The 15,768-nt window shown below is 39.2% G+C and overlaps 1 protein-coding gene across 1 annotated transcript in view; it reads left to right on the top strand.

Annotated features, from left to right (window-relative positions):
• The window catches only part of RMDN3 (regulator of microtubule dynamics 3), a 42,770-nt gene that overhangs the window by 13,961 nt on the left and 13,041 nt on the right, over window positions 1–15,768 (top strand). Inside the window, exons 7-8 of the mRNA XM_038179442.2 lie at window positions 13,323–13,398; window positions 14,213–14,290. Coding sequence (XP_038035370.2) covers window positions 13,323–13,398; window positions 14,213–14,290 — 154 coding nt within the window. The remainder of the gene's footprint in view (window positions 1–13,322; window positions 13,399–14,212; window positions 14,291–15,768) is intronic.

Raw genomic sequence — 15,768 nt, 5'->3', positions numbered from 1 at the left:
TTTCTTTAATTGGGTAGATATTTCCAAGTAAATAATTTGATTTGTTAACAGATTTCAGCTTATGAATAGGAGGACAGCACAAGCTTGTAGATTTGTTCTTGTTTACTTTCAGGAATGGATGTAGGAGTCATCATTTTACAAACCTGTGCAGTTTGCTGCTTAGACGTGAGTATGTGACATTGTCATGGATGAAGCGTGAGAAACAGATTCACCCTTGTTAGAATCCCCTGCCCATTTTGATGTGTGTGTTTTCAGTGCAACAGCAAGCACGTAACAGCAGCTGTAAGGATCAGGAAAGCAGAGAGCAGTGTGTTAGCCTTGGCTTCAGCTCCTGTTGTTAAAAGAAATATTGGAAGTACAACCAGAGCAGTAAGGGATTTCAGAGGTCCATCTGGGAAAAATTTTGCAGGTGCTGTATTCCCAGTTTTTGTCTGAGTTGAATATTTCGTTTTGAAAATGAAATGCTGACTGCTGAAAGCTGTTATGGCAGAAGTCATGAGCTTTGGCCCATCTTGGAGGTATTATATATGTTGATGTGAATCAGGGGAGGATGTGTTCTTGGGTTGGATGAGCCTCTGAAGTGTGCCCCCTCTTCTACAAGTCTGTTGCTTTTGAAGATCAGCTTGCACACTTGATAGTCGCTGAATGGTGTAACAGCCCTTTTAAATTCAGTTGGTACATCTGGCTGTCCTGTGGGTGGATATCTTTTTTTTTTTGAGAAGTGACAGCACTCCGGATATTACTTGAAGATAGCTTTAATTTTAACAATTGGCAGTACTTCAGGATTTAACTCTTCATGGATTACTGCCCAGAATTGGCTGATTTTGAGTTATGCCTGGATTTCTGAGCTGAGCTTTTTGTGTACCCAAGGTGGATTAAACAGGGGAATTACTGACAACAAATTAGGGGCAGAAGCAACTATAGCAAATAGGAATATTCATTGCATGATATTCCAGCACTTACAGGAGGAACAATAGCATTCAGCTCAAGCCACCTGATTGCATTCCTCAGGCTCCCAAAGGTCCTGCCTTTCTCCAGGGCTGGCAGCATCCTGAAGCACGTCTCTGTCCCGAGCCATGGAGACTTCAGGAGTGGGGATGCTGGAGGAGAGCCAGGGAAGACGAAAGTAATGAAAACTGTGAGCAGGGACAGAAGAAATCTCAGCAGGCACCACTTATCCTTCCTTTTTTCTGTCCTTCTCTTGGAAACAGCAAAGTAACTTGATGTCACAGACCGTGGGTTGTTTTTTATTTGCTAGACATGAAGAAATGAGCTGTCTTGTTTAAACTGTAATCTCTGAATCAAGGACTATTAACTACTAATTGGCCCCAACATATTCCCTTTAAAAAAAAATATCTCGAGGGATGATTAATATAAAAGTGGTGTGAAGGGAAGCAAGCTGTAAGAAAATGATTTTTATGAGATTCTGTACCCTGTTCCCATGAAAAATTTGGCCACCGGTAGTTCTTTAGAATATGATAATTTGGTCTGGGCTTGCTGTTGGGGAGGAGCAGGTGAAGTTGATGAAATCTTCGGGTATTAGTTATGATTCTGATGAATACTGAACTTGCAGAAATACAGAGACTGTTTTGGAATAATGATAGCGTTCCAACTTGATTTTTAGTATACCATTAGATTTGCATCTCAGTCTTTTAGATGGAAGCTGTTTAACCACACGAATTTCAGTAGATGTACAGCTTTGTATGTGTCAGTACCAATATTTTCTTTAAAATGTTTAAATGTGTGATTCCAAAGATAAATGCTGTAATTTCTACTTCAGCTTAGTACTTGCTTTTAACTTCATTGTGGTAGAAGGGAGAAGGCCTGTTTACAGATATCAGTCTTTATTAAAGAATGAAGATCAAGGAATTCAGATATCGTAGGCTATTTTACCAGCATTATTGCTACCTTTCCAGCAGGAATTTTGGAAAGAATGAACCTAGATGGTTTTGATTCCTTCATGGGAAGATTTCTCTATTGTACTTTTTTTGATGGATGCTTGCATCCAACCTGTCAGAACAGAGCAGTTAAAGAGCTGGGACAATAGTCATGAAGGTTATAGAATCATAGAATCATTAAGGCTGGAAAAGCCCTCCAATATCATCTGGCCCAACCACACCCCTACCACCAATGTTACCACTAAATCATGTCCCTAAGCACCACGTCCAACCTTTCCTTGAACACCCCCAGGGACCGTGATGCCACCACCTCCCTGGGCAACGCATTCCAGTGCCTGACTGCTCTTTCTGAGAAGAAATGTCTCCTCATTTCCAACCTGAACTGGGGATGAATACATTTTGTTCTACAAACACATATGGTCCATTCTGCCACCTACGGCAAACTGGAGATAGTCACTGGATAAAACCAACATGGAAATGGAATAAAATTGAAGGTGCATCTTTTGCCCCAGCTTTAGTAGCTAATAAAGATTTTTAACTTCAACTTTTTTAGGACTAAGGAAAGCTGGATGGAGGTATGGGTAAAGAAAGGCATATTTCTGCCTTTCTCTTCTGAGGCAGTGATAAGAATTTTTACTTAAATTACAAATGAAGATTAGCTTCTGCTTTAGCCAGGTGCCTGTGTAGACTCCTTACTAGCTGATGTGCAAATTAACAGAATTTGCAGGATTCCTTGGAACCTGAATCATGAGTGTGAGGGAGAGCACTGATCCAGATTTGTGTTCCATTTTCATTTGAGCGTTTCAGTGTAGCATAAACCTTCACTTGAAAAAATGCAGAGGGGAGGGAGGGGAAGCATTTGGTTTCTCTTGTTTAAGAAATCAAGAACACAGAGTTGGGAGGGACTTCCCAAAAATCATCTCACCCATCTTCTTGCCTGTGATGCACACCAGGTATATGTAGACCATCCCTGATCTCTAAAAAACCTTCTAGTGATGAAGGTTGTACTGTCATCTCACCTTTCTCCTGTTCTATCAAGTAGTGCATTTAATTACGTGGACAGTCAAGTTGTTGTGTTTTGTTTTTTTTTCCTGCTATCAGCCAAAGCTTTGTTCTATCCTCTCTAGACATGGAAAAAAAAATTAACACGAGGAACTATTTGTAAGAGAATACAATAGTTTCCAATCCAATCTTTTTTGAAAGAAAGCAGACCCGCTTGTCATAACCTTTTAGTGTGGTGGTGTTCTGCAAGCATTCTGTTCTTATTGTTGTTTCATGGACTCTATCCAGCTATACTTATTTCCTTTCTAATTTATTAGTCAAAACTTGTATATACTCCTTGAGCTCAGTCTTGCTAGTGCAGCATAGGGCTGCTTCTGAACTACCTTTAAATTTAATTCTCTGCTGCCACCTGCCATTAATAGATGAACTTTCTAGCATAGGTTAATCTGCTGTCTATTTAAATTTAATCTGTGTTATATTACCAAGCTTAATGAAGTTGTTTAATAGCAACAGTGTTGATGTTGGAGGAGTTCCTTGCCACTCCATTCAATATCCATTAGTTCACAGTCAATCTCAAAGATCAGTTAATCATGTAAAACTGGGGTAAAGGAGATTCAGGTAACTTACTCGGAACAAACAAACAAACAAGAAAACCCAAAGTCATGTTCTTCCTGATGCATATTTTCAAAACAGATTAGGCAGACCTCCAGTGATGAAGCTCCTGACCTCACCCTTTGATGAACTGCAAATCAATTTTATAGCAGTTGCAGCTATACCATGTTTCTTTTGTTTAGCCATGAGAATTTCACAAAAAGGATGCTGGAGATGCTAAAATTGATCTATCTGTCTTTTTTTTCCCCTCAATCAATTCTCTCAAAACAGGAAATTTAGATTTCTTCAGTATTTTGTTCTGTGTCTCTTACTGGCAAGACTTGGAAATCAAGCCACTAGACACTTCTGTATCCCAAATGTAGTAAGGCTGTTCTGTTGGGGCTGGGGGTGTTCATGTGCTATTTTTTTCCTGAGAGCTTGTTGCTAAGACATTGAGATTATCTGAACTGTGAAGAACTCATTGGTAGTCATTGGCGTGAAACACCAAAATTAAAGACAGCTCCAAGCTTCTGAGCAGATTTTCTGTCTGTAAACTGGAAGTGGTTTTGAGCGATATGAATTCATCCTCAGATTTGTAGGGTTGCACATTTTTGTCTTCCAAGTTAAGAGTGGTATTATTTTAAGTGATATTCTCTGTCAAGCTTTTAATGTGATGTAGGAATTATTCATTTCTATGCGTCGGGCTGTTGCTTTCATCCAAATATATCTTGGTCAGAAAGACTTGGGTTTGCAGTTATTTTTTCCACCAAGTTGCACAAGCGTGTGACATAAGAAAGCTTCTTGAAAAGATTTGGAGCTAGTCTAATTTAAGAAATTAATGTGTTCTGTTTTTTCCACTTTCCCACCATACTCATATAGAACAGATATACTTTTGTTGTTAACAAAATACTGCTGGAGGACCTGCTAAATTGCTTATTGTTCTCACTTGTATGCCATAGAATAGCTTGTTTTGCTCTCCGCTGAGTCATTCATGTTTTAAATAAATGTTTAGTTACAATCCATAATTTATTTAACTAAAATAAGTACTTATTTACTTAGTACACACAGCAAAGTTATACATAGGTTTACTTGGGTGTGGTTGTGCTTGGCATGGAGTTAAAGTCAATCGGCCAGTTTGTAGATTAGGAGATAGCAGTTTAGTTGCGGTGGATTGAGGGAAAAAAAAAATCATACATCCAAGTAAAATAATCATAGAATGGTTTGGGTTGGAAGGAACTGTAAAGATATTTAATTCCAACCCCCTGCCATGGGCAGGGATGCCACCCACTAGATCAGGTTGCCCAGGGCCTCATCCAGCCTGGGCTTGAACACCTTCAGGAATGGGGCATCCACAGCTTCCCTGGATAACCTGGTCCAGTGCCTCACTACCCTTACAGGGAAGAATTTTCTCCTAATGTCTAGTATAATTTATCCTCTTTTAGTTTAAGACCATTCCCCCTTGTCCTATCATTATCTACCCAAGTAAAAGGGTCCTTCTCCATCCTTTTTATAAGCCCCCTTTAAGTGTTGAAAGGCTGCAAGGAGGTCTCCCTGGAGCCTTCTCTTCTCCATGCTGAACAGCCCCAGCTCTCTCAGCCTACTTGTTAAAACAAAACAAAACAAAACAAAACAAAAACTGCAGAAACAAATCTGCAGCTTACGAAAAAAAGCATTTCTCCCTTAAATGCTTTAACATATTTGTTAATTTACTTAACCTTAAGCAGTTTTAAACCTTGGTAAGAGGAATTTACATGCACAAAGCTGCCAGATTAGTTGTTACATGAGAGCTGATGGTCGACGACTGCAACATTAAGTGCTGAAGTAGTCTCAGAATCCTGTCCAAGTAATTAAAAAGTCATTTAGATGAACATCTGTGAACTATTTAGTCCTACAGAGTCCTTGCACCTAAAGCTTAGGGTGGAAAGTGATGAACTGTTTTTTTTTTTTTTACCCGAAAACAAACAGAGTTAGTGAATAGGTTTAAGACTAGTGAGGCTGGAGGAAAGTTAAATGAGAGGAATGCAACATATCCATACGCTGAGTGACAAGGGGATGGTAAAGTGGAAACACTTTCTTCCAGAGCAAGAACTAGATCAAATAAAGTTGTTAAGCATCAGGCTCAAACAAAAGGAAACAGTTTACATCAGGCTCAAACAAAAGAAGTTCTTTACATCGTGTCCACAGTTAAGCTGCAAAAAAACCTTCCCCAAGCCATGGTGCCTACTAAAACCTTGTGTGTTTTCAAAAAGTAAGTGTCAAATACAAAAAAAGTATTCTTCCAAGAGAGCAAGTCCAATGCCTGATCCAAAGAATATTCAGAGGAAGTGTTGTTATGTGCTTGCCTCCTTAGTTTATTATCTATGCATCTGCCATTTTCACTTCCAGGAAAAAACAACTTGTGATAGTGTGGTAATTCTTGTATTCTTTGTTTGCCAGTGTAAATACCTTTATTTTTGCAGAAATACAACATTATAATGACCACAGGTATCAAGAGTATGGGATATCTTGTTCAAAATCTGTCATCTTTTAGCACCATTATCCTGTTAACCCTGCAGCATTTATTATTCTCATAATAAATCTCATGTCTTCAGAGCTCATTCTAACTTTATAAGCTATTCCGTGCAGGTGACATCTTTAGAGCTGGTAGCCCTTTGTGCCTCCTTTTTTTCCTGGAACAGGAAATCTGCATCTGTCAAATGTTTCGGTTCAGTAAGAAGCCCAGTGTAAAGAGTGAAGTTCAGCATGTTGCTTCTGGGTGAACTTTTTTATAAACAGGCAAGAGATCTGAGATTCATAAATATCTTCCCAGTTACAGAGTGAGTATATGCCTTTCCTTCAAACCAGCACCCTTGCTGCAGGATTTGAGCTGCCATTCCTATAGCCTTTGTCTTCTTCTATAACTGTGCAGTCTTTCTCTGACAGCAGGAGGCAGGCAGAGCAAATTGATTCGTCTCTTAAAACCTCTGTTTTATGAGAAGGAAGTGTTGTGGACCTTAGGGGTAAGTTTTTCTGGATTGTATTTCTTACCCTGCACTTAGCTGATTCATTTCCCTGCCTTTAGCAAGCCTCCCAGCTGCTCAGAGGAACATGTGAATTCCCACTAAATTAGCATCGTTCCTATTCTAAGCCTTATTTGACCTGGCCAGAACAACAACTGGAGAAGGAAAGAAATAATATTCTTGTGCAAAAGTCACCATGAATTACTAGCTCTTTAATTCCTTTGTAATCAGTCCTAGAATTGAAGGTGCGGTCTCAAGTGTTTTAGGATTTAGAGTTGTTCACGCTGAGTAACAAAGCATCTCTGTAGGTTTGCTTTCCTTGCTTAGGCTTGCCTTCAGGGTAAATGTGAGCAGCTGAAAGCCCATTATTTTAAATGTCTGATGGTTTCCAGAGGGGGGTTGTAAAGTAGACCCTACAATTGTCAAATATTTCCATACTTTATGACAATTTTTGGTTTTAGTATGATTGGTCTTGACAGTGTCATTTGGAGCATTTATTCTCAAAGACCTGTGCTGATGGGTATTGTTCAAAGTGTATTCTCTTTACTTTTTCTTATGTAAAGCTAGAAGTCTTGCCTTCATAGCATTCTCAAATCAATCTGTCTAGGAAACGTCAAGGTTGATAAGAATATTAATCTAAAAAAAAATAATAAAAATTGGACTTCCAAATAGTTGTGTATGGTAGTTAATTCTGAGAAGTCCTGCTCCCTTGAGTTAGATAAAAGACATGCAGGTTTCTTTGAACCAATCTGACATGAAACAATCAGAATTTATAGCAGCATTAGTTGTGGTTTTACAGCAGAAAGTGAAAACAAATATATTTATCTGGCTTAAAGAAGTTCACAGTAGCTGTGGATTGGGATGATTCCCCTCCCCCTCAGATGCCTGAATATTCCTGTGAGTTAAATTCCATGCTGAAATAGAAAATACATGACACTAGTTGGCTTAGATAGGGACACACAAGCTGTAGAAAATCATGGCACTCACATTACTGTAGTTTCTGCCTTAAAAGATAATGTGGGGAGACCACTTCTCCTTTTGCTCTCTGCCAAAACTCAGTGTCATGTTGGAACATCATGTAGCATTTTTTTCTTTTTAATCGTAAATTGCATGATAAGAATATGACAGTGCCCCAGAGCATTAAAAGAGAAACAAGTCATGGTTTTGCATTAAGCAATTAGCAGGGTAAGGTTCAAGGTGCTATAACATTGCAAAAATATTTTATGGTCATTACCATAAAGGATTGAGATTGAACATCCTTGTAGGAGTATGGGAAAGATTTCAGTAATTAATGATAACTTCAAAAGAAACAGAATGACTACAAGGAAGCTTGAGTACAGGAAGAACCATGGGAGTAAAGCGCTTGCAGATAATTCAAAGCTTGTTTAAAGGCAGTGTTTGAGAGGTTCAGAATAAATACTGGTTGCTCATTAATAAAAATGAAAGAAGCCTTTAATCATGGTACTTTAAAAATGCCATTTAAACATCAGAGGAGACTGCAGGAACTACAAGATGTCTTTCAATGTCCTGTACGGTGGAGCAGGGAAGAAACTCTTTCAAGTTACATCTGAAAATGTGACAGGGGACCCTGTAAATAAATTAAACACACTACTAAGGTCTTTCAAAGACATTGAGATACTGACACAACAATTTAAATTTGTATTAGTGTGTGAACAGTGAAAGGTGGCAAATGCAGTGTGGATTTTAGAGGGTAATGAGAGGATCCAGGAAACTACCAATTCCAGCTTCCTTGCCCACCCTACCTCTGACAGCTGTGATAAATAAAAGTTGGAGGCTAATAGCGCATGCTATCTTCTTGAGAAAATGCCACTCTGGTACAGAAATGTTTCACAGATCTGAAGAAAGCTGCATGGGAGAGGGTGCTGCCCATTGACATTGTGTACTTGGAGTTTGGAAAGTCTGAGAAATTCTTTCCTGCACATCTGTGAGTGATACTAAGCTACCATGTATAAACTTCTTTAGCTTAATAATAGGCTAAAAACGGGAAGCAAGCTCCTTTCCTTTGGTAAGAAAACGTTACTGAGCTTCTGAAACACAGAGACAAAGGACAGAGTGCAAAACCTGTGTGGATAAAGCAAAAAGCTTTAACGCAGACAGAAATCCTTATGCAGTAAACTCTTTTATCTGCGTATGCATGAAAAGACTTCTTACCTACTAACTATTCACAGAGCTGAAGGACGCCATGCATGGTGATCTGTGTGGATCATTTGAAGGCTAAAATGTTACGACGTCTCAAAGCTTGGTATGACTCCCAAGTTAAAACTGATCCTTTCATCTGAACTGGCTCGTTTTGGTACTGGAAGATAAGGGGTGGATATCATGGGCTTAAGTTCATTTCATTTACCTCATTCATTGTCTGGATGGAATATTTACAAGCTTTTGTTTTATTAGCTAGTGGAGATGATAATCAAGTCCATCTTTCACATAAAATATCCTTTAAGTTGTGAGATTAAGGCAGGCTGCAACCTTTTAATACGTATTTCCTGCAGAAATGAGTTCATGTCTTTGGCCAGCAGTCAGTTTTCAGAATTTATTAAATGAAATGTTTTCAAAGGAGTTGTGGTAAGCATCCTGAAAAGTGTTCCTATATACAAACTTGGTTTTATGTATCACGATTTTATTTTTATATGTATATAATCATTTTATATATATTTACAGTTAAGAGTTGCTGTAAGTATTTTTGCAAGTCAGAACAGGGATGAAGCTATTGTTCATCACTGCAGTTTTTGATGTGATCAAATACTTACAATTTTTAATCTCCATGGGAAATTGAGACAGTAGGAAGTTAATGTTGCTCTAATCCAGAACAATTCATTGTGCTTAAATTTCTAGTGTGTATGCCACCATCACAAGCTCCTTTTTTAAGCCATCCACACGTGTAAATTCACTATATCAGCATAAACGTTGACTCTTCCTGAAACTAGAATTTTATTTCCCTTGCTGAACCAGCAAGGCACTTGATGAATTCTTACCCCTGTCTGGGAAGATATAAGGCACAGACATTCAACACAGTGAGCACAGCAGTGACATGGCTTTATACAAAGTAAACCAACATCTATTACGCAACTCAGCACACAGCCCATTGACTTCTGCTGCTGGTAGGTCAAAGCCAAACTTTGGCTTGGGGCTCACAGATGCTGGAAAGCTAGTGGAGAAACTAGGTTATATGTATAGAAGACAGAAACTCTGCCATATGCATGGTTTGGGCTTTAATAAAGGAGCATCTTCTGGTTGTGCAATTCCACTTCAAGTTGGAGTGTGGTGCTCTGAGTAAATCAGAATGGGGAATTAATGCGGTGTCACTGGTTCCATGTGAATCCACACCCCAACTTGCTCACCACGTTCTCTGGACAAGCCTGGAGGAGTACTTCTGCCTTCCTGGTTTTTTAGCTTCAATCTTGTCTCCTCTTGTTTTGAGTTCAGGAAAGCCTAAGCCTGACCCCTTTGTTCCAAGCTCTTTATGACCACATGGTCATTAATTCCAGGTTAAGTCACTGGGGCTTCTGCTGTCTCTCCCAAGGTACTAATCCCTAAATAAATGATCATTTCTGGTGTGTTTCACTGCAGTCTGAATACCTACATGCTAATTATCTGTCTGCTTCCCTTACAAGTGAAGAGACTCGGTGAGTGCACAGGAAGGTGAAAAACTGTTAATATTCATAAAATATTGCGCAAACTTCTAAATTCTTTATAAAGATGTATACTTTAAAAGCTATGCTTCTTTGAATTATTTGCTTGATTTAAAAATGTTTTATTCTTCCTAGCCTTTAATCTGACTCTAGTAACTGGAGGTTGAGCTCCAACTATGGATTTTTATCTCCATGTCTGCGTGTGATGAAAGCTCTCTTGATTTACTAGGAATGCTCTTTGAATAGCACTGAACAGTTTTACAGGCAAGCCTTGATGTTTTCAATTCCCAGCTAGCGTCAATTGAATAGGAATATGATCTAGCTTGTTAATTCGTTGGGTATTGCGACATAAAATTACTTGAATAGATACGAAGCAAAATTTGAATTTAATAAAATGAAAGGATTTTAATTTCTCCATGCTATTGTCAGCAGTCTGACTTACAGATTTACTCATCTTTGGCAATATAAACCAAACTACATTTCACTTTTATCAGCTTTCTGCAAAAGAGCTGCTTCTCACCACTTCTTTCCCTTTCCCCTTTTATCTCCTCTTGCCTCACCATTTCTTTTTAATTTACTGTCTGTCTGAGGCAGCAAGGAGCACCAGCAGACTTAGCTAGTGACTCTTTGAAACAGTTAAAAAAGATAAGAGCTGTATTTAGGTTGGCAGGCCACCCTCACCACAAAGCTGGAGGTACTGGGCTGTGGAGAGCTGTGTGTTTTGTGTGAAGAGGCCAAAAGTTCTGCTTGTAAATGGGAGTCAGCCAGAGTGCAGCATCGAAAATGAAGTTTCAACAAAGTTGTGCGTTTTGAACTTGGGGATTGGGGCAGGAAGAGCAGCAGTCGCTCATCTGGTAGTATCTGCTCTCCCGTTGCACGGTGTTTAATTTTCTAACGAAGGGGGAAATCTTAACTGAGATGAGCTTTTTGTGGGAACTTGAGTTTGACCAGTGTCAGCTTCACGAGTAGTTTTGGTTAATAATTTGTCCAGCAAATCTTGTAACGTCAGGTTTCGGTAACTGCTGAGATATCAATCTGAACAGTGTTTCAGAAGTTACAAAATGTTTACAAAAGATGAAAATCCCCTTCCCAAACTCATTATTTTTAACCCATCCTATTACTGTTAGTCTTCCTGCAACTGAGTATTGCCTCTCGTGACACTCATCCCAAGGCATTTCACAAAAGGGATTAAAACAAATAGCTTCAATATTGAAGGACAAACCAAGCTAAACAAGCAGAAGAAAAATAGAAAACCACACTGGGTTGCAGACAGGGAGAGGAAGGGAAGCTGGGATTTGAAGACCTCAGAGGTCTCAGTACCACAGAGTCTCATGTGTTAAAAGCACCACCAGGACCTGGACCTTGAAGCACAGATACGAGAGGAAAGTTCATGCAAAGCCTGGGTTTGGTAGGGTCTTCTCTTTCTGGGACTGGTGAAAAACCAGCTGAGGAATCTCTTGCTGCATTTGTAAAGTTTGTTTAATGACACAAAGATAGGACTGTCATTTACTGCTTATTTTACTGACATTTCACCAGGCTGTTAACAAATGTAATATTTATCTTCTCCTGACAGCTGAATATGGCACCACTTGACATTGATGTGGTGGCTGGTGGAGGGATCAGGGCTCTCTTCGTGGCCCATTGGATGTATTGCTCCTTTGAAGACGTGTTAGACTTCCCCTGCAGATGGAGGGAGTGGAATAAAGGAAGATTATGTGGTAGCTTCCATTTTAAAAAGAAAGGGTGTTTCTAGGACTTACCGTTTTGTTGTGGGACCTTAAACCTGACCTAATTGTATGTAATGCCTACCCATACATCCAGGAGCCTAAATAGTGTGTTTGGAGGAGCCATACATGTGCATCCAACAGAGCTATAGACTACAAGATTAAGTGTATGAGAATAATTTATCTTGTGGTCTAAAAAAAAATAAGCTTTTTATTGGCGTGTATTTCTAAACCCTAGTTGTGTTCTGGTTAGGAATACTTTACACAGGCTGTGCTTGTTGTGAGGCAAGCTCCAAAAGATCGTAAAAACATTTCATCGTCTGCAAGTGTCAGATTATGGCAATGCAGCTGTCAACTTTTCTGGTTGGGTGAAAGGGATTTACTCAATTAAGACCATTTTTCCCTTGTCATGAGAAACAAGAATTTTAGAATAGAACCAGAGTTTTCCAAGAGAAAATTAACATCTTAAAAGAATGAGGTAAACATGCAGGAGACGAAACTTCTTTGCGTTGTAACTTACACACGGAAAATTTAGTTCTGGCAAGAGCAATTAGGTATGAAATGTTTTGTGGGTTTTCTTCGTGACATTGAAGAAAGTGGGCTTGGGGATTCGAGTCTTCTGACAGACTCCTGCACGAACATCTGCTGTGGTTAACCATCACCAGGGGCTCTTTGGGACATCATATGATGAGACGAGACAGAGTATCCAGCCACACAAGCATGTGTTAGAACTGTGGATGTGGTAAAAGAAAGCTCAAGAGAGGTGTACTTGCCTGGGAAGGTGAGGTGGGAGGGTGTAAATCCATGGGTAACCAAGCTTAGTTGCTTTCACTGCTCATGAAATACCTAATTTTTCTGGGTACTGTGCTTCTCAGGCTTAAATTTTGCAGTCTCCTACTAGACAAAACTGAAATGGTGTGAGTTTGCAGCACTCAAAACATATTATTTTGTTTTCCAAGTTCGGTGGCCATGTGGGGCTGCAGGATATAGGTAGGTTTTCACAATATTTTCCCTCGAAGTAGACATCCAGCGTGCTCTAGATTTGCGTAGGAGATGGCTGTGCATCCTTCTAGTTAATTAGAGCTTTTAGCAGTTCTGGCTCTCGCTGCTGTAGGATTTGCTCTTCAGCACTCTGTGTTTTGACGCAATTTCATTGCTGAATGGAGAAATTTAGGATTGTAGAAGTGTGCTGCTCTGGTCTTATGTAGAAGGAAGACTTCAGCAATCGGTGCAGCAAACTTTATGTCACGTCAAGCCGCTGCTGTTGACTCGTCAACACCCTTTGAGCTATTTCTGTGCAATAAATACTTGCTGTGTATGTGGGCAGTATGCCCTGCTTTCCCCAGTATGATGTGCAACTTAAACACACCTATATCTTCAGAGGGAAGATGCATGCAGAATGTAAATGTGTATTTAAAGCTGACAATCTGATTTGCCACAAATGTCTCCTCCGTGCAGGTATGCTATTCTTTGCGGGCAGTTAGCAGAACATGAGAGCATTCAGAAACGCATTCAAACGGGATATGTTTTTAAGGTGAGTAAAGAGGACGTGCTGTTTTTTCTGTGAGTATTGTTCAATGCTTACTTCTGTGGTCATAAGTTAAGACTGGCTCCAGCTTTTATTAGAGAAGTGATAGGTAGCAAAGGGATGCTTTCAGTGGGTGGTTTGGGCCGAGGAGGGCGATTCCTGTGACACCTGATGGGGGTGACTAGTTTTGCTTTGCAATTGTGCACACTATAGTGACAGGAAAAAAAAAGAAGAATAAAAGTTTTGCAAATAAAATACATGCATACAATGAGATTGAGAACCTTAAGCTTGAAATTACCATGTGGTAATAAGATACAACTTTTCTTCACTAACTGCTGTGAGCCTGCTTGTGCCCTAAGTAAGTGCAAAATAATTATTTTTCACAGGCAATTGATCTGCCTCAGCTTCCTTAATTTGCCAGAACAGGAATATTATATTGCAGGGTAGGAAGATGCACCGGTTGCTACAGAACTGGCCACATATCATTATTACATTGTCGATTGTTCACCTGACCAGTAATTTGGTTATGTCGAAGTTATGAAAAGCTGATAGAATAAAGTGAAGGACAGCTTCACTTTTTTACATGTAGGGTTTTTTTGTTTGTTTGTTTGTTTTTGTTTTCTGAGGCTGATAAAATGCTGATGTTCTGTGCTCAGCTGAAACAGTTTTAAGGAAATTTGGAATATCTTTGTAGCTGTAATTTCACTGATTGCTCAGAAATTGTGGACTTTCCTCTTTCTACATAAGTTCATCTGCTATTGTGAATGTTGTATTTGCTTGTAGCAAGAATATAATGTGTGTTGGTGATGATTTTCCATAGGAACACATCGATAAAGCGATTGCACTGAAACCAGAGGATCCAAAGTCCTACTATCTTTTGGGCAGGTGGTGTTACCAGGTAAAATGGTTTATTAATATTTATTACTGTTCTTTCCTCCTTGTAATTTAGCTTCTTGTTTGAATGAAAGACAGGTAGGCTGAAATCACCAGCCATAACCAGTGAGCACGTTCTGTTTAGTTGCTGAACTCGGATATTGTGTCAGAAAGTACCAGTGTGGAAATGTCTTAGTTGCTAGAAGAAATTGTTTAAAAGTTGCACTTTCATGGGATCTGGAAATTCTTCACTTCGATCCTGAAACAGTGCCAAGAAGAGCGCATCACTGACAAATACTGTCAGAAACCTCTTGTAACAAAATGAACATGTTGTACGTTCATGTTCTTGTACGTGTAGCACCTCAGTGCTTTTATAAAAGCACTATTGAAATGTCTGCCAGGACATAGTGTCTCATTCAGAATTTCTGAGCTTTCCATCCAAGTTGTTTTCTTAACTGTAATTGCAAAGTCTTAGGCAGTCCTTCTCCCTTGTTGACCTCCTGTTAAACCTAAAATGATACCTTCATACTGGTATTACTGCTTAAAGCCATAGATTTTAAATGGTAGAGGTTTGTCTTGAGAGTTTATATAAATTTTGCTCCCTCAGTAGTGAGAGAGAAATAGTACAGAAAGGCTGAGTTGGTGATCAGGATAAGAACTGGCTGAGCAAATTTGCAATGTGCTCAGTGCTCACGATCAAAGGCCAGGAGGCAGAGAAAGGTTCATGGTATGGAAGACACACTGATTTTAAAAACATGAAGGAGTTTTTAAAAGCATGAAGAATGCATTTTCAAACTGGCAATATCAGTTACTCTTGCTGTTATAATACTTCTGTCCCACAGTCAAAAAAGGCTTTAAAAGTGCTTGTACCTCTGTGCAACTAAATGAAAGCTTCTGTTTTTTTGCTGTTTCACTTATATACTGCCTCTATTCTGCTCTTCATTTTTTCCCTGGTGGGCTTTTTTTTTTTTTTTTTTTGGTCTCTTTCCAAATAGAAGCAGTTTGCTAAAAGTATTCTCCCCGAACTACTAAAAATTGGAGCTCTGAAAGGTTTGGGGCTCCAATCTTTTCTTTTTAGTCACTGCAGGTGGCATGGGAAGTGAAACGACAAAGAATGGACTAGCACTAGCTGCAAACTAGCTTACTGCTTCCCTTGCTTTATTCAGTAAAAACAAACTACCTTCAAACCTTTAACACATATGGATGTAATCAAGGACATTTCAGGGCTGGCAAGAGCTTCTGCACACAGTATATCTGTATAATCCTTTGCATGTGTTTCCTCTGCTACACAAAGTATTGGAGGTATTACAAGAAGTGTGCCGGCTGCTTTATATTTCTTGACAAGGAAAAGCTTAGAATCAAATGCCATAAATCACATTTAGTGCCTATAAAAAGAAATAAGAGTTTGCAGTAACTATCTACTTTTCAGTTTAGGCAATTTGAAAGTGCTTTGCTGCTGTCAGAAATGAAGTCACATTGCAGAGATTGTAACTGAGATAATTG

This window comes from Anas platyrhynchos, chromosome 5 (genome assembly GCF_047663525.1).
Source record: "Anas platyrhynchos isolate ZD024472 breed Pekin duck chromosome 5, IASCAAS_PekinDuck_T2T, whole genome shotgun sequence".
Classification (NCBI taxonomy): domain Eukaryota; kingdom Metazoa; phylum Chordata; class Aves; order Anseriformes; family Anatidae; genus Anas; species Anas platyrhynchos.
This window is presented reverse-complemented; position numbering and strand designations above follow the sequence as displayed.